Genomic DNA, 23,216 nt, shown 5'->3' with positions numbered 1-23,216 from the left:
CGTACATCCGTTACTTCGATGATGGATTACAGAAAAGGGAGTGTCCTTCTACTAACAACTTTCGTGATGTTGGTTAGCGGACTCGGTTAGTTTGAAATATGTCATTTTGAAGATTTTGTAAATTGTAATAAATACCTGGTGTCCTTACAGTTAAACCCAAAGTGGATCCATTCAATTTTTCACCGAAGCAACCGCAAGCCGGAAATATGGTTAGGACACTTTGTTTGGCTAGTGAAGGCTCTCATCCAATGTCTATGTCGTGGCTCTTTAACGGCAAACGTGTCGACAAGTCCGAAGGGAACGTGGAGGTCAAATTATTTGACGAAACTTCACTAATGATAAAGATACATGACCTCAGTTTTGCAAATATTGGAAACTATAGTTGCCTGGCCTCAAACGCGGCTGGTTTTGATAGTCACACCGTCGCGTTAACTTTCGAAGGTAAAGCCAAGATACCATAGAAAATATTTAAGAGGAATAGAAACTCGGTCGATGTATCGACTAGAGGCACTGTAGACGTAGTAACATTCGGTAATGTTATGACTTAAGCCCTCGATTATCGAAATATACATTCACCGGAAGTACCCCACGCAAACCCCTAGCTTTACAACTTCATGTTACATTGCAATGTCTTCTCCAAGCCAGTGCTGCTATTCCACTTATATACTTTCTCTCTTATCTCTAGCTTAAGAGAATTGTCTTACAAGAGTGTAAATTTAAGGTCCTCCAAAATGGAAGAACCAACCTCCAGCTCAAGTTGATATTCTTCAGGGTCGAACGACGTCGTTCCTTTGTGACGCCACCGGTTACCCGCCACCAGTTTCAACATGGAGCCGAAGCCCTTGTAAGCCAACCGCTTAGATTTTCTCAATAACTTTAACCAAATGACAATGGATACCACAGTGGACTTCCTCAAATTATTTTATAAACCGCGCCTAAATCCAAATAAGTGAAGAATCTCTCTGGCAAGCTTGTCCCGTGATCGTCCCAAACTTCTCTATTCAGACGCACTAAGGTCGGACGCTGCTGATATTTTGGTTCATTATTCTTCAAATAGTCCAAAACACGACCCAAAATTATTAATACCGATAGTTAAACTCCCAATATAACGAATAACAGTGATTTGGTATAGGTAAATAAAAGCTAGAAGAGTTAAAACCCAAATAACCTTTTCTTGGGCGCGGTGCTAAATAGAGCAACGGTGGGAAGCCATCTTTGTTGCGCCATGGCTAAAATACAGAACGGGGTTTCTAATAAATGTTTGAATGTCATATTTTTATTATTGGCAATAATATGTTATGGTAAATCTCACGGTGAGTAGAATTGTTTATGAAAAAATTCGAAAATTGAGTAATTTCTAAAGGCAATGAAATTTTATATTCAGAACAACCAAAAGTAGAACCATTCGCTTTTACTCCGAAAACGCAGAAGTTGGGTGGAAGGGCAAACACTTTGTGCGTAGTATCGCAAGGTGACCTACCCATGACCATTAACTGGATGCTAAACAATAAAGAAATAAAACACGATGGAAAACACTATCGTATTGCCATTCATGATTACTCGTCTAGTTTGGCTATTTTTGGAATTAACGTTGACGATATTGGCAATTTTTCGTGTTACGCCTCAAACGCCTTCGGGATGGACAGTTACACCATTCCCATCTACTTGGAAAGTGTGTTAAGTTTCAAATAGCTGTGGGCTACAACACACCACGCGCTTCTTTCAAACGGCAAACTTATATTTTAAATTTCAGTCCCCCCAACTTGGCTCGTAAAACCTTCCGATAAAGATGTTCTGGTCGGGCGACAGGTCGAAATACCTTGTGTCGCGAAAGGTTACCCCAAACCCACCACCTCGTGGTTCCATTGTACGTCTCTGTTAGAACTAATTATACTAATCATACAATCATAAAACCATCTACGTAAATTTAGCCGAAGATTCGATTCAAATTCTGCGGAACGACGTTCGTAGGAGAGTATCGGAGAACGGGACTTTGGTCATTAGCGACGTCAACGAGAAAGACGCCGGAAAGTACTTGTGCCAAGTGGACAACGGAGTAGGAGAGAAACTGACCGCCACTTTGCAACTTAGAGTTCACGGTAAAAATCACCCCAAAAGGGGATATAAATATTAAATACAATCTTCTTACAAAGTTCTTCGTTTAATCAGAGCCACCGATTATGATCTCGGAGTTTCAGACTATCACCAGCAAACGGGGCGAACTGACGCGACTGGTGTGCAAAGCTAAAGGGGAAACTCCCATCATCTGGGAATGGAGCAGGGAAGATAAGCTATTGGGAATGTCTCACGGGGATAGGTAAATAGGTAATCGACGTAATTACGGAAGACATTTAATCAATTACTTTTACCGAATTCAGACACGAAATTACCGAAGAACACAAACCGGGATTCGTAACGTCAGAGTTGGTCCTACGAGATAGCAAGACAGAAGACGCCGGTATTTACCTTTGCAAGGCCAAAAATAAATTTGGCGAAACATCGGGGACTTTGGAACTTACCGTTTTGGGTTTGTAAATTTTTTTAAGAAGACTTAATCAAGGACACATATAAAATTTATCTTTCGGAATCAGAACCTCCTCAGCCACCGGTTGATTTGAAAGTAGCCGAATCCGGAAGCAGATTCGTACGATTACTATGGAAACCATCATATTCCGGAAACACCCCGGTGGTACATTACAACGTCCGCTATTGGACAAACGAAGGTGCATCTCGGTAACAACGTGAAAACCTCAACTGATCAACTGATCAAGTGATGTCTTTTAGGAAAAGGACGTCGACTACAAGAGGTCCAAGTGAAGGAAGAAACCACCACTTTGATCAACAAACTGCATCCCGGGGTTCGCTATTACGCCATTGTGGCTGCAGAAAACTCCGTCGGCTCTGGTACACCATCTCAGGCTTTAGAATTCACCACCTCGGAAGAAGGTATGGTTAAGGGTCAAGGCTCGATACTTTTAACTATAACTAATAATTATATATCACTTAAGTGTGTTAATTCCCTATTTTACGCGTGATAAATATTTGCTGAGAGATCACCCATTTTAGATGCACTACAGACTAAGTTATTAGTGAACGCGTGCAAGGACATTTAGTAGTAATTTGTTTTTAAGTAAAGTATTTTTCTTTTTGCCTCTGACGTGATTGACGTCAATTCAATGTCACTCCACAAATAACTATAACTATTTACACTAAATTACACACATATTAATTATAATTTTAGACTTAAGTTATAACGCAAAAACTAAACTGGTATTTAGAGCCAAGTGCCCCGCCGACCGACGTTGCAATCCAAGTGACCGAATCAACTTCTTTGAAAGTTACTTGGAAGGTATATTGAGAAATTAATTATACCAATCGTACCATTCGGTGTAATAATATAGGTTGATCGGTTTTCAGCCGCCTCCTAAAGATACATCGAATGGTCGTTTGACTAGTTACCAAGTAGGATTTCGAAAGCACGGAACCGAGCTAGCCTACAGGTTCGAATTGGTCCGCGCCAGGGACGCAAAATTGATGGAGCTGGCATTGAGCGGCTTGGACCCAGCGACCCGCTACGACGTCATCGTCCGAGCCATCAACGAAGCGGGCATGGGGCCTTGGTCGCCAGAGATCACAGCCACGACCTCCACCGGAAGTACGTCGATCATCTTTGGGATTAATTTTATGATTTAATACCAAAATAAAACCTCGACTAGATCCCCCGAAATCACCGCAGTTGAGAGTGGTGTCTTCCACGAGCCACTCTTTGCAATTGGAATGGGACGTTCATGGCTCACCAAAAGCGGACACCGTCAAACGTAAACTATGTTACTTACGGACATAGAAAGTAAATATTTAACAATTCTTGTCACGGATAGAGTTTGTTCTCGAGTACGGAAGAGCGGGGAAGCTGAACGAGAAGGTGCACATTCCCGGAAGTAAGAGGAAATTACTTTTAAGGGGGCTGGAAGGTAACATCCGGTATGAGCTGAGAATGGCTTCCTACAATGAGCACGGACTCAGCGCTTTCTCGCCCATAGTCTCAGAGACAACTATGGATTTCCGTAAGTGTTCTTACCTCAAATGCAATTCTTCTATTTCATAAGTTTTTCTATCTATTAAAAACAGAATCGGAAGCAATGATTCAAGAAAACGAAGCCACACCTTTCTATCTGCGTCTCTACTTCATCGTGCCAGTAGCGGTCTCGGTGACCGTGGTAGTGTCCACTCTGGTGGTGGCCTGGGCTTGCGTGGCTCGCACTAGGGCACTGGAGTCTGCCAGCCACCTTTTAAGGGAGACCCCATACGACTACTGCGCCAAAATGCCCTTAGCCCAGGCACCACAAGCACCATCCCAAATGACTATGAACACCGGCACAATGAGACCCGATCACAGACCGCCAACTTTAGAAGAGGCGTATGATTTGCCCTGGGATATGACGGTAAGTCGCATAAAGAACAGCTTGTCTTGATGGTGCAGTTTCTAATCTATCATTTTCGGAATCTAGTTGAGTGATGGGAGTTACACGAGACTTCAAAACGGAGACGGTCGGCGAACCATGAGAGCCGACCACAACCGACGTTCGCGATAAGACATTTTTTATTTGTCCATTAAATTGCTAGTTCATAATATAAGTGAATGCAGCATTTCGTCCAACCTCCATAAGGATGACTTTTTGAAATCTTCATTGAGATTGGACTAAAATAAAACTGTGACATAAGGTTTACCACCGCGTGGTGGCAGTGCGGTTTTTAGAGTTACCAAACTAGGCGTTTCCATTTTCTCATCGAACACTTAAAAAATTAATCGCGTCTCAAGTGCACATCTTTCTAGTTAAAGTGTCAAAACACTAATCAAATTTGTTTTAAATAAATTGTAAATGTCAATATTCCCCGTAAAATAACTGATCTTCAACGTACATCTCTCCTGAATTGCGGGTAACAATATTGACAAATAAAATGGCTAAAGGGACAAGGCCCTATCTGCTGCGTTACTTGGTTCTTTTGGTGTTTCTTGAGGAAGCAATATCCTTTCGTAAGATCTTCATAAAGGTTTTCTTGACATAGACGTTAATTACCATAGAAATGTATTAAAAATTTACAGAAAAACCCAAGATCGAACCATTCAACTTTGCTCCACGAAAGCCTTCAGCAGGAAGTTTAGTTCGGGCTTACTGCGCCGTAATCGAGGGTGACCATCCATTGTCAATTGTGTGGTTGTGGAATGGGAAACGAATCGAGAAATCTTCGGGGAACGTGGAAATTAAAGCCAATGATGAGACGTCGGTGATACTTAAAATTAAGAATGTCGACGTGTCCAATATTGGAAATTACACGTGCGTCAGTAGCAACGCCGCGGGATTCGACAGTCACAACGTCGTTCTCAAGTTTGAAGGTAACTAGAAACTCTAAAAAACCTCTCCTCATTCTGGAAGTAATAATATTTGGATTGTAGGGCCTCCAGTGTGGAAGCACAGTCCACCTTCTGACATTGACCTCTTGGTGGGGCAAATGGCGACAATGTCATGCTTAGCTACTGGGTACCCTATTCCCCAATCTGTGTGGTTTACGTGTAAGTATCTATTTTATTTGCTTATTTGTACCGAAACACTTCCGCACTTCTCTTCTGTTCGAGGAAAAATTTCGAGTGTATATAGTTGGTGCAGTGGTTAACTTCGCCGCTCGTGGCGTTGTTGTACCAACACTATGTAACAATATCGCCATTAACTTCGATTACAATTGAAGCCGACACACCCAACTTACAACAGCGAGTAAAGCAATTTAATATTATTACTTTAAAATAATTAGACTCAGAAAGGTTTAATATAGCGATTGCCTCAAAGCGAAACAATTAACGCGTGACAAGGCTAAAAAATGTATCACAGAATTTTATTCGCGGTTTTGGTCATATTTGGTTTTGGTACCTTTCAATTTGTTAGTTGCTCAGACAATGGTATGTTATCGTCGCATTTTAAAACGTATCGTTAATTATAAAGTAAATAAGAAATTGAACCCTTTAGAGCCACCCAAAATAGATCCTATTGCCGTTTTCCCCAAGAGCTTAAAACTAGGCAGTAGGGTTCAGGCTATGTGCGTTGTCAGCCGTGGACGTCTCCCCATCTCGATTCAATGGCTTTTGGATGGACGTAAAATAACGGGAATGAATGAGGATCTTCACATTAATAAAATGCAAGAATACACTTCAATTTTGAGCATACCGAACCTTAATGCAAATCATATTGGTAACTTTACTTGCGAGGCGATAAATCCCTTTGGAAAAGACAGTCAAACCACTTTGATTTACCTCGAAGGTACACGCAAAGGTTAATAAAATTATGCTGATTTCATAAAAATAAAACCACTTTTCAATACAGTACCACCTAAAATGCTGTCAAGTCCATCTGATATGGACATATTAAAACATAGCGCGGTGTATTTAAATTGTAAAGCAAATGGTTTCCCAAAACCTAAAGCATCTTGGCAATTTAGTAAGTGAAGTGCGAAAGTACGATGGTGTAAAAACTTATACTTAACTATCAATTTGACCATATATGAATATCAGCTGATGGATTAGGTGATAGCCAACCTTTGAAGGTCGGTGGGAAAAGAAAACTATTTGAAAATGGGACGCTATTAATCAATGACGTACAAGTGGAAGATTCTGGTCGATACACTTGCGAAGTGGACAATGGCGTGGGGGACAAACTGACCGCAATTGCTTTACTCAAAGTGCACGGTACATAAAATACAAATGGTTTTAAAAAATTGTTTTAACCATTCTTTATTTTAAAGAGCCGCCGGTGATTATCACGAATTTCCTAACGGTGACCAGCAAGAAGGGCCAGATGACTAAGGTCAAATGCAGCGCGAAGGGAGAGACGCCCATCATCTGGGAATGGTTCAAAGCGGGGAAACACCTGCCAGTCTTCCACGGAGACAGGCTGGAGGCGACGGAGGAGATCAAGTCGGCGTACGTGTCTTCGGAGTTGGTCATCAGGGACACGAAGACGGAGGACGCCGCCATCTACGAATGCAAGGCCAAGAACAAATTCGGGGAGACATCGGGGACGGCAGAGTTGACCGTCTTGGAACCCCCGGATGCCCCCAAAGAGGTAAAAATCACAGAGACAGGAAGTAGATTCGCCAGATTGTCCTGGAGGGCCCCTTACTCTGGAAACAGCCCCGTGATTCACTACAAAGTCAGATATTGGACAAACGATGGTACACCTCCAAATAATCCGTATATTGCAGAATAAATACTTTACTAAGCACACAATACTGTAGGGAAAGGTAGAAGATTGCAGGAAGTTCACATCCCCGATGAAGTGTCCTATCACTTGAAGAAGATCCACCCTGGGACCAAGTATCACGTAGCCGTAGTCGCCGAGAACTCAGTCGGGGCTGGAAACCCCTCCAACCCCGTCGAATTTACCACGAATGAAGAAGGTACGGTCGAGTGTTAAAAGAAAAGAAACCCACTATTTAACAGATATAACTTTCAAATTTTAGAGCCAAGCGCAGCACCGACGGATGTAGCGGTTCACGTCATCGATTCAACAAGTTTGAAAGTCACTTGGAAGGTGAAAACATTGCTCGGAAAATGATTTGAGAACAAAAGCCCATTTTTCTATTTGTAATGCGAAATAGAATCCTCCGAAAGACACATGGAACGGACGTCTGACCAGTTATCAAGTTGGATTTCGCCAACATGGAGTAGAATTGGCCTATCGGTTCGAAATGGTACGAATTAGGGAACAGAAATATCCCGAACTAACCTTGTCTGGACTTCAACCTTCCACTCGATATGATGTCATTGTCCGGGCCATCAACGCGGCAGGAATGGGGCCTTGGTCACCAGAAATATCAGCTTACACCTCCAGCGGAAGTAATTGAATATATGAAATATCGTCATTTGAAAATAAATTATCACCATATTAAAACTGATAATATCAATTCGGAAGATCCTCCAAATACGCCAATGCTGAGAATTATTTCTTCAACTAGTCACACTTTGCAATTAGAATGGGAAGTGCATGGCCTAGCTAAACCGGACTACGTTAAACGTAAACAAAACTCAAAATCGTCATTGAGTCATTTGAGACTCATACTTACCTTTAAAACTCATAACATATGAATAGAATTTGTTCTGGAGTACGGAAGAGCTGGAAAAATGAACGAGAAGGTGCATATTCCCGGAAGTAAGCGGAAATTGCTTCTGAGAGGGCTGGAAGGTAACATCCGGTATGAGCTGAGAATGGCATCGTACAATGAACACGGGCTCAGCTCTTTTTCACCTACTGTCTCGGAGACTACCATGGATTTCCGTAATTAATACATCATTCGAAATTATCTTTATGGCGCAATTTATCTTCAATACTTTAATTGTAAAACAGAATCTGAAGCATTAACTCGAGAGAACGAAGCCACACCTTTCTATCTACGTCTTTACTTTATCGTGCCCGTCGCCGTCTCTGTGACCGTGGTAGTGTCCACTCTGGTGGTGGCCTGGGCTTGCGTAGCTCGCACCAGGGCATTGGAGTCTGCTAGCCACCTTCTCAGGGAGACCCCGTAGACTACTGCGCCAAAATGCCCTTAGCCCCGGCACCACAAGCACCATCCCAAATGACCATAAACACCAGCACCATGAGACCCGATCACAGACCGCCAACTTTAGAAGAGGCATATGATTTGCCCTGGGATATGACGGTAAGTTTTTATTAACAACCAGCTCCGATTGTAAACTGCGTTAATTCGTTTTTCGAACCTAGTTGAGCGATGGGAGTTATACGAGACTTCAAAACGGAGACGGTCGACGAACCATGAGAGCTGACCACAACCGACGTTCGCGATAAGATCAAAAGACAATGTTCCTCGTTCTAGTTTAATCTTTCGCTATAATTTTCAAAATATTTCAACTTTTTCTGGTCTATCCGATTTTAATGAAAATTTCAGTACAGAACTCTTCATTGAAATCGGATGTCAACATGATATTTTATTTTCCACCGCTTGGTGGCAGTGTCGCGTTCACTTTGTTTACATAATTGCGTCGTACTACCCTACTTCTAAGTTATACCCATTGAATATTGGCACAAACGACATTACAACTCTCAAATAAGTACTACTAGAAGAACGATCTTTTAAAAAAAACGACCATCCAAAAAAACAACCATTTGGTTAGTATTCTCAACTTGGAATAACCAAAGTAATAGACGAATCTAAAGATTTGAACCCACTTCATTACGAACAAGAAAGATGGCCGATCTTAAGATAGTTCTTTGGATGTTGGGCGTAGTCCTTAGTATTTTGGTATCGGAGCACAGCTGTTTTCGTAAGAGGCACAAATGTCTTTCCATAAATTTAGAGATTTAACTTCTATATTTAATCTATAATAGAGAAACCTCAGATCGCGCCACTGAATTTCATCCCGACGAAGCCCAACGCGGGAAGCGTAGCTCGAACTTATTGTACTGTATTAGAAGGCGATCATCCCATCTCCATCTTGTGGATGCACAATGGTAAGAGACTTGAGAAGAGCCGAGGGAACATCGAAATTAAGAAAGACGATGAAAGTGCCGTCAGATTGAAAATTACAAACGTGGACATTTCGAACATTGGAAATTTCACGTGTGTGGCGTCTAACTCAGCAGGTTTCGACAGCCAAACTATTGAGCTAAAATTTGAAGGTACATTAAGATTCACCTTTCCAAAATGTCAATAAAGGCTAAACTTTAAACGTGTATTTTTTAGGACCACCCAAATGGTTGCAGAGCCCTCCAAATGCACTGGATGTCCTCGTGGGTTACAGAACCTCGCTGGTATGCGCTGCTCAAGGTTACCCGGTCCCAACCACAGCCTGGTTTATGGAAAGTTGTAAGAACTGTTTGAAAATTACCTCTGTACGACTCTTTACTGAGGGTCAATTCGCTTTTAAATGGAAAAATACCTTATATGTCACAATCAACATTGTTGCCATATCAATCTATTTTTTCGCCACCGTGGCACTACGATCTCAATTCTACGATTTGTTTGTACACCTAAAGACCATAATCCGCCATTGAATAAAAGTCATTGATAGAAACCAGACTTAGGCACGGAAACTTATGGGAAAAATCCCAAGTTCATTGAAAACAGCCAACTTCAAACTCTTCCACGGATTTAATTATCTACTATCAGTATAGAAACGTTTACCCTAAACACATAAAGTTTGAAAAATGTCCTTCAACGCTATTTTTATATGCGTTACTTGGACGATTCTAATACTGCACGTAAAGGCTGGTCCCAATTTAAGTGGTTCGTTATTTTCACTACAACAACTAGTTTAATTTGGTGTTCAACTAAAACTCATTTTTTAGAACCGCCTTCAATGGAACCAGTAGCCATATTCCCAAAAAAAATTACATTGGGGAGCAAAATCAGAGCTGTTTGTATAGTTAACCAAGGCGCACAACCACTAACGATAATATGGCTACACAACGGACGGAAAATATCGCCAAATGACAAGAATGTTTTAGTAAATAAACTAGACGACTACACCTCTAATTTGATCATAATAAGTTTGGAGGCAGACAATATTGGGAATTATACGTGCGAGATAGTCAATCCATTTGGGAAAGTTAGCTCGACTGCTCCGATATATTTAGAAGGTAAAGGAGAAATACTTATGAAATGACCAGCTTTGAAATGTTAAATTTTTTTAAACAGTACCTCCTTACATGATGGTAAGCCCAGCGGACTTAGATATTTTAAGATATAAAGCAGGTTACATGCATTGCAATTCCAAAGGTTTTCCTGCACCCAAAGTGACTTGGTTATTTTGTAAGCGAAAATAATAAATCAGTACAGAGTCGAGCTAATGAACATTATTCCTTAAAATGTCTTAAAATGCAAATTAATAAATTATTTCAGCCGATGAATCTAAAGAAAAATCACCTTTGAAAAGTGATGGCAAAATGAAGATTTTCACAAATGGGACGCTATTAATCAACGACGTACAAGTAGAAGATTCTGGTCAGTACACTTGCGAAGTGGACAATGGCGTGGGGGCTAAACTGACCGCTTCTGCTGTATTGAAAGTACACGGTACATAAATCCCTGGTTGTTAAAATATTTGAAATATTAACGAATTCTTTACTTTTCAGAGCCACCGGTTATAATTACGAACTTCCAAACGCTGACCAGCAAGAAGGGTCAGATGACAAAGATCAAATGCAGCGCCAAGGGAGAGACGCCCATCATCTGGGAATGGTTGAAAGCGGGGAAACACCTGCCAGTCTTCCACGGAGACAGGCTGGAGGCGACGGAGGAGATCAAGTCGGCGTACGTGTCTTCGGAGTTGGTCATCAGAGACACGAAGACGGAGGACGCCGCCATCTACGAATGTAAGGCCAAGAACAAATTCGGGGAGACATCGGGGACGGCAGAGTTGACCGTCTTGGAACCCCCGGACGCCCCCAAAGAGGTAAAAATCACAGAGACAGGAAGTAGATTCGCCAGATTGTCCTGGAGAGCACCTTACTCTGGGAACAGCCCCGTCATTCACTACAAAGTCCGATACTGGACCAACGATGGTACACCTCCAAAAGAAATGTACTATTTTGCAAAATGATAGTTTTAATAAGGCTTCCGCATTGTAGGTAAAGGTAGAAGATTACAGGAAGTGCACATCCCCGGAGAAGTGTCCTGTCACTTGAAGAAGATTCATCCTGGAACCGAGTATCACGTAGCCGTAGTCGCCGAGAACTCAGTCGGGGCTGGAATTCCCTCTAACCCCGTCGAGTTTACCACCAATGAAGAAGGTACGGTCAAGTTTCTACAACTGAGGACCAAGTTTGAAAAGGTTCATGTTTTTAGAGCCAAGCGCAGCACCGACGGATGTAGCGGTTCACGTCATAGACTCAACAAGTTTGAAAGTAACTTGGAAGGTGAAAACATTTATCAGAAAATGATTTGAGAAACATTTCCCAATTTTCCCATTTATAATGCAAAATAGAATCCACCAAAAGACACTTGGAACGGACGGCTAACTAGTTATCAAGTTGGATTTCGCCAACATGGAGTGGAACTGGCATATCGCTTCGAAATGGTTCGAATCAGGGAACAGAAATACCCCGAACTAACCCTGTCTGGTCTTCAACCTTCCACTCGATACGACGTCATTGCCCGGGCCATCAACGTGGCGGGAATGGGGCCTTGGTCTCCGGAAATATCTGCCTACACTTCCAGCGGAAGTAAGAGAACATTTTTTAAGCCGGCATATGAAATTAATATCGCGCCATACTAAATCGAATATTATTAATTTCGAAGACCCTCCAAATACGCCAATGTTGAGAATAATTTCATCAACTAGTCACACTTTGCAATTAGAATGGGAAGTGCATGGCCTAGCTAAACCAGACTCCGTTAAACGTAAACAAATTTCAATATTCATTGAATCATTTGAGAATCATACTTACATTCAATATTGATAACAACTTTATAGAATTTGTTCTGGAGTACGGAAGGGCTGGAAAAATGAACGAGAAGGTGCACATTCCCGGAAGTAAACGGAAGTTGCTTCTAAGAGGGCTGGAAGGTAACATCCGGTACGAGTTGAGAATGGCTTCGTACAACGAACACGGGCTTAGCTCTTTCTCACCTACAGTTTCCGAAACTACCATGGATTTCCGTAAATAAGAAATTTTAGCATTTAGAATAGCCCTTGAAATGCATTCTATTCCTGATATTGTAATAATGAAATAGAATCTGAGGCATTAACTCGAGATAACGAAGCCACACCTTTCTATCTACGTCTGTACTTCATCGTACCAGTAGCCATTTCTGTGACAGTGGTAGTGTCCACTCTGGTGGTGGCCTGGGCTTGCGTAGCTCGCACCAGGGCATTGGAGTCTGCTAGCCACCTTCTCAGGGAGACCCCGTACGACTACTGCGCCAAAATGCCCTTAGCCCCGGCACCACAAGCACCATCCCAAATGACTATGAACACCGGCACTATGAGACCCGATCACAGACCGCCAACCTTAGAAGAGGCGTACGATTTGCCTTGGGATATGACTGTAAGTTTGAGAGCACAAAGTGTTTCAATTGTACATTCTCTAAAACGTTTTTAATAAATAGTTAAGCGATGGAAGTTACACGAGACTTCAAAACGGAGACGGTCGGAGAACTATGAGAGCCGACCACAATCGTCGTTCGCGATAAGATGAAAAAACTATGTTCCTTGTTTTTGTTGACTTTCCGCTTTAGGTTTCTACCGCATTTGTGACAAGTTACCAAAGCTTTCCGATCTTTATCAGAATTTTATATAATTGATAAAAATCCTGATTGAGATTGGAAGGCACCAGTTCGAGACATGTACAATCCTTTTCTTCCGCGTAGTGGCACTGTCGTCTGCATTATCCAATTATTAGAAAATTATCCTGTTTCTGTTTCTCAACACATTATCAAACATTTCTGTCATAGACTTTCTATATTTCTTGGTTAATATTGCCGATACTACAAGTAACAATTGAGAACGTTGAGAAAATTTAGTTTGTTAAAAGTATTTTGTACTTCATCGTTAAAAACGAAACTAAGTACTAATCATCAGCGCAATAGCTTTAGCTAAGATGACCGGCTCTCTCAGGGTTTCATGGATCTTGGGCGTGATTCTCGCTATTACGATTACGGAAATGAACTGCTACAGTAAGATTTCGAATTACCTTAAACGGAGTTACAGGACTCAATTTTCTATTTCTATCTACAGAAAAACCTGTAATAGCGCCTTCAACATTTTTTCCATTAAACCCAACGGCTGGCAGCTTAGCAAGAACATGGTGTAACGTAATCGAAGGAGACCAACCGATCACGATCGTGTGGATGCACAACGGAAAACAAATTGAGAAGTCGCAGGGGAACATCGAAATTAAGAAAGACGACGAAAATTCTGTCATTCTAAAGATAAAAGACGTCGACCTTTCCAACATTGGAAATTTCACGTGCGTGGCTTCCAACGCAGCTGGGTTCGACAGCCACACAATACAGCTCAAATTTGAAGGTAACTCTTAAACGCTTCTAAAAGGTGAGCGGAATAATAAATTAATATCGTCCCAGGACCCCCGAAATGGATTAAGAGTCCCCCAACCACGATGGACATCTTAGTGGGTCAAAGGGTGAACCTCGCATGTTCCACAGCCGGATACCCAGTTCCCAGCTCAACGTGGTTCGTCCAAAATTGTGAGCATTTATTTGTGCTTTTTTAAACTGACTTTTTACTTGCAAACAGCCCCAAAATCTCACACACGGTAACAAAATTCCAAGTCCCCACGTTTTCGAAATGTCACCATAAAATTGCACATAAAATACTGCCGCAATGTGGCACTGCGATCTTTCAACAGTTAGTAGATAAATGACTCGGACAATTGTAGATCCGCCATTTGCGACCCTTGGCAAAATTACGACTAATTTAAAGGGATATCAGTTAAAACCGTTAGGCTCTAGCATTTTAAGAAACAATTACAGTAAAAATTTGTAAGGTTGTATTAAAGCTCTCTATACAGTCGTAGAGATTAACTGACACCGCTTGCTAGGCTAAATTACGAACTGGGTCAGACGCTAAAATGTTAGTTTCGATTAGTACTTCCATTCATTTATTATCGTTATGTCGTCTATTCCTTATGGTTTCCTCTTCCGATATATCTGGTTTGTTGCATTGACTGAAATACTAGTATTATTTTCTACGATAAGTAGATTAAGAAATTTAATCATTCCTAGAACAACCAGTATTGGATCCAATAGCCATTTTCCCCAAAACGCTATCACTGGAAGGCAGAGTTCGTGCAGTTTGTGTCGTAAATAAGGGATCACTACCCATGTCCATATCATGGACCCATAATGGGAAAAAGATAACCCCAGACAAAACAAATGTAATAGTTAGCAAGCAAGATGAATATTCTTCTACTATAAAAATTCATAAACTGGGCGCCGAGCATATTGGAAATTTCACATGCGAGGCAACTAATCCATTTGGTAGCGACAGCCAATCGACCACGATATACTTAAAAGGTAGTAAGGCAGTCCAAAACTTAACACGATAATTGTAGGATACCATTATTTTAACATAGAAATTCCTCCTAACAGTCGCCCCCTCCATGTTAACAAGCCCATCAGATAGTGATATTCTAAGACATAGCCCGAGTTATTTTCATTGTTTCGCTAAGGGGTTCCCAAAACCAAAAGTGTCGTGGCAATATTGTAAGTAAAGAGTCGAAAAAACTGAAATATAGTTGTTTGAGGATAATGAATAATTGCAGCTGACGATAATGAGGTTAAAACGGAATTGATAAATGGTGGCAAAAAGAAGATTTTCGAAAATGGATCACTGTTAATCAATGATGTACAAGTAGAAGATTCTGGTCGATACACTTGCGAAGTGGACAATGGCGTAGGGGACAAACTGACCGCGTCTGCCCTACTCAAAGTGCACGGTACATAAATTACAACTGCTTTTAAATCATTGATTTGACCAATTCTTCCCTCTTCAGAGCCACCGGTAATTATCACGAACTTCCAAACGGTGACCAGCAAGAAGGGTCAGATGACAAAGATCAAATGCAGCGCCAAGGGAGAGACGCCCATCATCTGGGAATGGTTCAAAGCTGGGAAACACCTGCCAGTCTTCCACGGAGACAGGCTGGAGGCGACGGAAGAGATCAAGTCGGCGTACGTGTCTTCGGAGTTGGTCATCAGAGACACGAAGACGGAGGACGCCGCCATCTACGAATGTAAGGCCAAGAACAAATTCGGGGAGACATCGGGGACGGCAGAGTTGACCGTCTTGGAACCCCCGGACGCCCCCAAAGAGGTAAAAATCACAGAGACAGGAAGTAGATTCGCCAGATTGTCCTGGAGAGCACCTTACTCTGGAAACAGCCCCGTCATTCACTACAAAGTCCGATACTGGACCAACGATGGTACACCTCCAAAAGAAATGTACTATTTTTCAAAATGATAGTTTGACTAAGGCTTCCGCATTGTAGGTAAAGGTAGAAGATTACAGGAAGTGCACATCCCCGGGGAAGTGTCTTGTCACTTGAAGAAGATTCACCCTGGAACCAAGTATCACGTAGCCGTAGTCGCCGAGAACTCAGTCGGGGCTGGAAACCCCTCCAACCCCGTCGAGTTTACCACCAATGAAGAAGGTACGGTCAAGTTTCTACAACTGAGGACCAAGTTTGAAAAGGTTCATGTTTTTAGAGCCAAGCGCAGCACCGACGGATGTAGCGGTTCACGTCATAGACTCAACAAGTTTGAAAGTAACTTGGAAGGTGAAAACATTTTTCAGAAAAAGATTTGAGAACCATTTCCCAATTTTCCCATTTATAATGCAAAATAGAATCCACCAAAAGACACTTGGAACGGACGGCTAACTAGTTATCAAGTTGGATTTCGCCAACATGGAGTGGAACTGGCATATCGCTTCGAAATGGTTCGAATCAGGGAACAGAAATACCCCGAACTAACCCTGTCTGGTCTTCAACCCTCCACTCAATACGACGTCATTGTCCGAGCCATCAACGCGGCGGGAATGGGGCCTTGGTCTCCAGAAATATCAGCTTACACCTCCAGCGGAAGTGAGATAACATTTTATAAACCGTCATATGAAAATAATATCGCACCATGCAGTCCATACTAAATCGAATATTATTAATTTCGAAGACCCTCCAAATACGCCAATGCTGAGAATAATTTCATCAACTAGTCACACTTTGCAATTAGAATGGGAAGTGCATGGCCTAGCTAAACTGGATTCCGTTAAACGTAAACAAAACACACTTTCTTCCCTGGATGATTTAAGAATCATACTTACATGTACGTTCAATGTTGATAACAACGGAATAGAATTTGTTCTGGAGTACGGAAGGGCGGGAAAAATGAACGAGAAGGTACACATTCCCGGAAGTAAACGGAAGTTGCTTCTAAGAGGGCTGGAAGGTAACATCCGGTATGAGTTGAGAATGGCTTCGTACAACGAACACGGGCTTAGCTCTTTCTCATCTACAGTTTCCGAAACTACCATGGATTTCCGTTAGTAACAAATTTAGCATTTAGAATAGCCCTTGAAATGCATTCTATTCCTGATATTGTAATAATGAAATAGAATCTGAGGCATTAACTCGAGATAACGAAGCCACACCTTTCTATCTACGTTTGTACTTCATCGTACCAGTAGCCATTTCTGTGACAGTGGTAGTTTCCACTCTGGTAGTCGCCTGGGCTTGCGTGGCTCGCACCAGGGCGCTGGAATCTGCCAGCCACCTTCTCAGGGAGACCCCGTACGACTACTGCGCCAAAATGCCCTTAGCCCCGGCACCACAAGCACCATCCCAAATGACTATGAACACCGGCACTATGAGACCCGATCACAGACCGCCAACCCTAGAAGAGGCCTACGATTTGCCCTGGGATATGACGGTAGGTTTAGATTAACAACCTGCTTCGTTGGTACACTTTCTGATCATTCATTTTTGGAAAGCAGTTGAGCGACGGGAGTTACACGAGACTTCAAAACGGAGACGGTCGGAGAACCATGAGAGTCGACCACAACCGTCGTTCGCGATAAGATGAAAAGCTAATGTTCCTCGTTTAATTGGTACTTCTGTTATACGTTTTTAGTGCATTTCTGAGAAGTGGCTCCGTTTTCCCATCTTGATCAGTATTTGATATTGTTTGAAATATACTGATTGAAATTGGAAAGCACCAGTTAGAAACAAAAGCATACATTTTGTTCCGCTTGGTGGCAGTGTCGTCTGCATTTTATCACAATTAGGCGTTTATCCAGTCGCCGTTTCTTGCAAATCATGATACTTTTTTGTCAGTGATTTTATACGTTTCTTCGTTAATTTTGCCGAAACGACAACAGTCAATTGCGAACGTTATCACGATTGTGATTTGAATTGTTTTGTAGTATTTGCTACTTGTTTGTTATAAACGGAACTAACTACTAGTCAAAATCGCAATAGTCTTCGCTAAAATGGCTAACTCTCAGAGAGTTTTGCCTATCTTGGGCGTGACTCTCATCATAATGATTACGGAAATTAACTGCACCAGTAAGAATTGTAACTATTTAACTATACCTTACAAATGTATTCAATATTTCTTCATTTAAATCTACAGAAAAACCTGTAATATTACCATCAAACTTTCATCCTTTAAACCCAACGGCGGGTAGCTTCGCACGGACATACTGCAACTTAATTGAGGGGGACCATCCAATATCCATCGTGTGGATGCACAACGGCAAAAGAATCGAAAACTCCCAGGGGAACATCGAAATTAAGAAAGACGATGAAAATTCTGTCATTCTAAAGATTAAAGACATTGACATTTCCAACATTGGAAATTACACATGTGTTGCTTCCAACGAAGCTGGGTTCGACAGCCTCACACTACAACTAAAATTCGAAGGTACATTTAACTTTAAATACTTCACTCATTAAAAGATAAAGGAAGATAAAGGAAAATACTTAACTATTATGGTTCCAGGACCACCCAAATGGATTCAGAGTCCCCCAAACGAGATGGACATCTTGGTGGGTGAAAGGGTGAATATGGCGTGCGCCACTGCAGGATACCCCGTTCCCAGCTCAACGTGGTTCGTTCAAAATTGTAAGTTTTCTTTACTTCTCTTCCGAGCTCTGACTCTTTACTTGGAAAGTGATCTAGTAACTCTTAACTATAGCGCGAATTTTAAGTCCCCGCGTCACCATAAATTTTCACATAAAATACTACCGCACCGTGGCACTGTGATCTCTCCATAGTTAATAAAGATAGTACTCGGACTAAAATAGATCCGCCATTTTGATCCATTAATATATTAGGGACTATTTTTATAGGATAATAATGAAATAAAAGTGTTAAGTTAGTTCTCAATTTAAGAAACAGCTTAAGTAAGAAATAATAAAACTGGTACAGCTTTACTGATTACCAATCTATTGGTCGCTTATTGAAAATTGGGCGTAGTTCAGAGGTTAACATGGCAGCTTCTATTAGTATTACCATTCATACTGTAATGGTATACCCTCTATTTCTAATGGCTTGGTCCTCGGAACTCTCTGGTTTGTGAAATTAGTTTTGCGATATTGTTATTATTTTGTCACAAAATGAAAAGAATAATTAATTTTTTAGAGCCCCCAGTCCTGGATCCGATAGCGATGCTGCCCAAAACCTTAACGTTAGCCGGCAGAGTACGTGCATTTTGCGCTGTCAATAAGGGATCGCTACCAATGTCAATATCATGGTCACACAACGGGGAAAAGATAACCCCAGAAAAAACAAATGTAATAGTTAGCAAGCAAGATGACTATTCTTCAACCCTAATAATACATAAACTGAATGTCGACCATATTGGAAATTTCACGTGCGAAGCTATTAATCCGTTTGGTAGCGACAGCCAATCGACCACGATATACTTAAAAGGTAGTAAGGCTGATCATAAACTAAATCATTAATTCTTTGATACCAGCATTCTAACACAGAAATTCCACTAAACAGTGTCCCCCTCCATGTTAACAAGCCCCTCAGATAATGACATTCTAAGACATAGCGCGAGTTATTTCCATTGTTACGCAAAGGGGTTCCCAAAACCAAAAGTGTCGTGGCAATATTGTAAGTAAAGAGTCGACAAAAACAGAAATGTAGTTGTTTGAGATTAATGAATAATTGCAGCTGACGATAATGAGGTCAAAACGGAATTGATCAATGGTGGGAAAAGGAAAATTTTCGAAAATGGATCACTGTTAATCAACGATGTACAAGTGGAAGATTCTGGTCGGTACACTTGTGAAGTGGACAACGGCGTAGGGGACAAACTGACCGCTTCTGCCCTTCTCAAAGTGCACGGTATAGGATATACAGAAGTTCTTTGTATTAAATTATTTTACGTTTTAAACTATTCTTTGTTCTCCAGAGCCACCGGTGATCATAACGAACTTCCAAACGCTGACCAGCAAGAAGGGTCAGATGACTAAGGTCAAATGTAGCGCCAAGGGAGAGACGCCCATCATCTGGGAATGGTTCAAAGCTGGGAAACACCTGCCAGTCTTCCACGGAGACAGGCTGGAGGCGACTGAGGAGATCAAGTCGGCGTACGTGTCTTCGGAGTTGGTCATCAGAGACACGAAGACGGAGGACGCCGCCATCTACGAATGCAAGGCCAAGAACAAATTCGGGGAGACATCGGGGACGGCAGAGTTGACCGTCTTGGAACCCCCTGATGCCCCCAAAGAGGTTAAAATTACAGAGACAGGAAGTAGATTCGCCAGATTGTCCTGGAGGGCACCTTACTCTGGTAACAGCCCCGTCATTCACTACAAAGTCAGATATTGGACCAACGATGGTACATCTACAAAGAAATTATCCTATACTACAGAGTGATCGTTTTACTAAGGCTCCAACATTGTAGGGAAAGGCAGAAGATTGCAGGAAGTCCATATCCCCGGAGAAGTGTCTTGCCATTTGAAGAAGATCCACCCTGGAACCAAGTATCACATAGCAGTCGTCGCCGAAAACTCTGTTGGTGCTGGAAACCCCTCAAACCCTGTCGAGTTCACCACCAATGAAGAAGGTATATCGAATTTCATGAAGTTGAAAATTCGACATCTGCGAGTAATGGTTTTCTTTTTTAGAAGCTAGCGCTTCGCCCACCGATGTGCTGGTTCTAGTAGTTGATTCAACAAGTTTGAAAGTGACCTGGAAAGCTCCTCCGAAGGATACTTGGAACGGTCGCTTGACGAGCTACCAAGTGGGATTCCGACAACATGGAGTAGAACTGGCGTATCGGTTCGAAATGGTTCGCATCCGAGAACAAAAATCCCCAGAATTGACCTTATCCGGTCTTCAACCCTCCACCCGATACGACGTCATAGTCAGGGCTATCAACGCAGCGGGAATGGGACCGTGGTCGCCGGAAATATCAGCTTACACCTCCAGCGGAAGTAAGTTTGATCCACTCACCCTGTAGTTAGGATTAACATCATGATGTCACTTCAAATGATAGATCCTCCGAGTACGCCAATACTAAGAATCATTTCATCAACAAGTCACACTCTGCAAGTGGAATGGGAAGTTCACGGTTTGTCTAAGCCCGATGCTGTCAAACGTAAATGAACAACATATCTTTTACCTTTCTAAACACTAATCATACTTTCTTGAAACCATCGCGGGCTTCCTCGGATTTATCGAAATACGTTTCGGAAAAATTGTGCAGCGCTAAATACGTCATATACTAACTTTCTAAACTAGTACACCGGAAAATATAATTATATAAGTAAATATCGCTTTGGGTCGTAAAATTTAGATTTACATAATTAGGCGGAGTAATAAGTATCTCGTGAGATATATATTTTTAACTAAATCTAAAGAAACCGCCATTCATAATGCGCTACCTGAGGGCCAAAGTCAAGCATGTTTAAAACCCCTTTTTTGAAAGAAACAGGTTTTTGTTTTCAATGTGCAATTATGACAATAGTAAACTATAAACTAAAAATTAAAGTGGGCGAAAAGGACGTTAAACATACTAAATTAAATAACGAGTCAGCTTAATGTAAAAATACTGCAGGATTCATATTTCTGATTTATTTCACTCTTGCTCTCAGCTAGTATAGACCAATTAACAATATAAAAATTTCCGCATTAGAATTTGTTCTGGAGTACGGAAGAGCGGGTAAACTGAACGAGAAGGTGCACATTCCCGGAAGTAAGCGGAAATTATTGCTTAGAGGGCTAGAGGGAAACATCCGGTACGAGCTGAGAATGGCTTCCTACAACGAGCACGGACTTAGCGCCTTTTCACCAACCGTCTCAGAAACGACCATGGACTTTCGTAAGCACCATTTAAAAGAGTCAGTCATTGGAGAAATAATTTGAAAAACCCGCGAGCAGAATCAGAAGCTATGACCCAAGAGAACGAAGCGACACCTTTTTACCTTCGATTATACTTCATCGTACCAGTGGCCGTTTCTGTGACCGTGGTAGTGTCAACTTTGGTGGTGGCCTGGGCGTGTGTGGCTCGCACCAGGGCACTGGAATCAGCTAGTCACCTTCTGAGGGAGACCCCGTATGATTACTGCGCCAAAATGCCCTTGACCCTTCAACCTCAGCAGCAGCCCCAGCAAATGCCCATCAGCGCCGGCACCATGAGACCCGACCATCGCCAACCCACTCTGGAAGAGGCCTACGATTTGCCCTGGGATATGACCGTGAGTAATTTTAAACAACGTAATATGGCTTTTGGATGTCCTTGAAGTTAATTTCTCTCGCATTTTGCAGTTGAACGACGGCAGTTACACTCGTCTGCAAAATGGCGACGGCCGAAGAACAATCAGGGCTGAACATAACAGACGTTCGCGTTAATAGTTTATTTTTCGTGGCAATCTTTTATATTTATTTAAATGTCAACTTATATTTAATTAATCTTCAGTTTTCGAGAGTTTTATTAGCTTATAAATTTTAAATTGCATCTTAGTTCGCGACGCGCGTTTATAGTTTCAACATTAACTCACTAGAGGACGCGCTCGTCTTAGTAAAGCTAAAGTGTGTGCTCTTGCGCGTTTTAAGGATGTCTTCGATAAATTTAGCGTGTAAAGAAGATAAATAATATTTAATTCCTCTTTCGTTTCCCGTTGAGTCAAGTGTGATAAATAAGTGCGCGAAATTTCTGTTGTGAACTGAATACATAATTCTTCATCAAAAGTAAACAATTTAAAAAACCTCAACAATAACTGTCCGTATAAGGCGTATTCCCAGTAAAATATGGCGACTAGAACAACACCTTTCGTAATTTCTATTGGATTAATGTGTCTTCTTGGTCAAGTTCACTGTTTGGGTAAGAAAATATTTCAGTTATTATTAATGTAGAATTGATCTAGCATAATAATAAGTTTTAAAATAAATGAAATAGTCGCGAAACTTTTAACAGTGGGTATCGCGTGAATTACAGAGAAGCCAATCATCGAGCCACTGAGATTTTCACCCAGTAAGCCTGTAGTAGGAGGTGGTGCGCGATCTTTATGTTCAGCAGAAGGGTCACCGCCATTCTCATTTGCCTGGCTTTTCAATGGCAATAGAATTGACAAAGCAAATGGCAACGTTCATATAAAGATTACGGATGAAAACTCAGTTATGTTAATCATTAAAAACATTGACGTCTCTAACATTGGAAACTTCACATGCATCGTCACTAA

The 23,216-nt window shown here is 41.6% G+C and overlaps 5 protein-coding genes across 7 annotated transcripts; all 5 read left to right on the top strand.

The window, feature by feature from the left end:
• Positions 1-21: 21 nt before the first annotated feature.
• On the top strand, positions 22-4,640 carry LOC149942796 (cell adhesion molecule Dscam1-like). The gene is made up of 14 exons (XM_090179519.1): positions 22-85; positions 151-441; positions 722-844; positions 1,932-2,099; positions 2,170-2,317; positions 2,379-2,527; positions 2,592-2,723; positions 2,785-2,946; positions 3,279-3,349; positions 3,418-3,655; positions 3,717-3,818; positions 3,879-4,064; positions 4,129-4,442; positions 4,509-4,640. The coding sequence occupies exons 1-14, from the start codon at positions 22-24 to the stop codon at positions 4,590-4,592; spliced, it is 2,232 nt and encodes a 743-aa protein (XP_090035645.1). The 3' UTR covers positions 4,593-4,640.
• Positions 4,641-4,844: 204 nt separating this feature from the next.
• Positions 4,845-9,122, top strand: LOC149942794 (cell adhesion molecule Dscam1-like). Its single transcript, XM_090178968.1, has 12 exons — positions 4,845-5,035; positions 5,105-5,395; positions 5,456-5,572; positions 6,563-6,736; positions 6,793-7,221; positions 7,285-7,446; positions 7,510-7,580; positions 7,648-7,885; positions 7,962-8,063; positions 8,139-8,324; positions 8,394-8,706; positions 8,769-9,122. Exons 1-11 carry the CDS (start codon positions 4,960-4,962, stop codon positions 8,570-8,572), a joined length of 2,025 nt encoding a protein of 674 aa, XP_090035094.1. The 5' UTR covers positions 4,845-4,959; the 3' UTR covers positions 8,573-8,706; positions 8,769-9,122.
• Positions 5,875-6,496, top strand: LOC149942795 (cell adhesion molecule Dscam2-like). Its single transcript, XM_090177515.1, has 3 exons — positions 5,875-5,953; positions 6,021-6,311; positions 6,375-6,496. The coding sequence occupies exons 1-3, from the start codon at positions 5,875-5,877 to the stop codon at positions 6,494-6,496; spliced, it is 492 nt and encodes a 163-aa protein (XP_090033641.1).
• A 75-nt stretch (positions 9,123-9,197) lies between the features above and the next one.
• LOC149942793 (cell adhesion molecule Dscam1-like) lies at positions 9,198-13,462 on the top strand. 3 transcript variants are annotated; one of them, XM_090178965.1, is made up of 12 exons: positions 9,198-9,328; positions 9,393-9,683; positions 9,748-9,870; positions 10,906-11,079; positions 11,139-11,567; positions 11,634-11,795; positions 11,851-11,909; positions 11,990-12,227; positions 12,304-12,405; positions 12,479-12,664; positions 12,739-13,052; positions 13,114-13,462. In XM_090178965.1, the coding sequence occupies exons 1-12, from the start codon at positions 9,253-9,255 to the stop codon at positions 13,195-13,197; spliced, it is 2,238 nt and encodes a 745-aa protein (XP_090035091.1). In that variant the 5' UTR covers positions 9,198-9,252; the 3' UTR covers positions 13,198-13,462. The 3 variants fall into 3 exon arrangements, with proteins under 3 accessions (XP_090035091.1, XP_090035090.1, XP_090035092.1); XM_090178964.1 differs by having other exon boundaries at positions 11,851-11,921; positions 13,114-13,461; XM_090178966.1 differs by lacking the exons at positions 9,198-9,328; positions 9,393-9,683 and adding exons at positions 10,353-10,643; positions 10,702-10,815 and having other exon boundaries at positions 9,796-9,870; positions 11,851-11,921.
• Positions 13,463-13,510: 48 nt separating this feature from the next.
• On the top strand, positions 13,511-23,020 carry LOC149942792 (hemicentin-1-like). Its single transcript, XM_090179518.1, has 26 exons — positions 13,511-13,680; positions 13,742-14,032; positions 14,089-14,211; positions 15,288-15,461; positions 15,519-15,947; positions 16,014-16,175; positions 16,231-16,301; positions 16,370-16,607; positions 16,693-16,794; positions 16,876-17,061; positions 17,135-17,448; positions 18,023-18,083; positions 18,151-18,441; positions 18,520-18,642; positions 18,939-19,091; positions 19,162-19,452; positions 19,528-19,641; positions 19,702-19,875; positions 19,943-20,371; positions 20,438-20,599; positions 20,661-20,969; positions 21,032-21,133; positions 21,671-21,856; positions 21,916-22,232; positions 22,303-22,858; positions 22,952-23,020. Exons 1-25 carry the CDS (start codon positions 13,605-13,607, stop codon positions 22,384-22,386), a joined length of 4,962 nt encoding a protein of 1,653 aa, XP_090035644.1. The 5' UTR covers positions 13,511-13,604; the 3' UTR covers positions 22,387-22,858; positions 22,952-23,020.
• Positions 23,021-23,216: the final 196 nt, after the last annotated feature.

Source organism: Leiobunum rupestre, chromosome 6, assembly GCF_980474605.1.
Source record: "Leiobunum rupestre chromosome 6, qqLeiRupe1.1.hap1, whole genome shotgun sequence".
Taxonomy (NCBI): domain Eukaryota; kingdom Metazoa; phylum Arthropoda; class Arachnida; order Opiliones; family Sclerosomatidae; genus Leiobunum; species Leiobunum rupestre.
The sequence above is the reverse complement of the archived record's forward strand: the minus strand, read 5'-3'. Positions and strand labels throughout refer to the sequence as shown.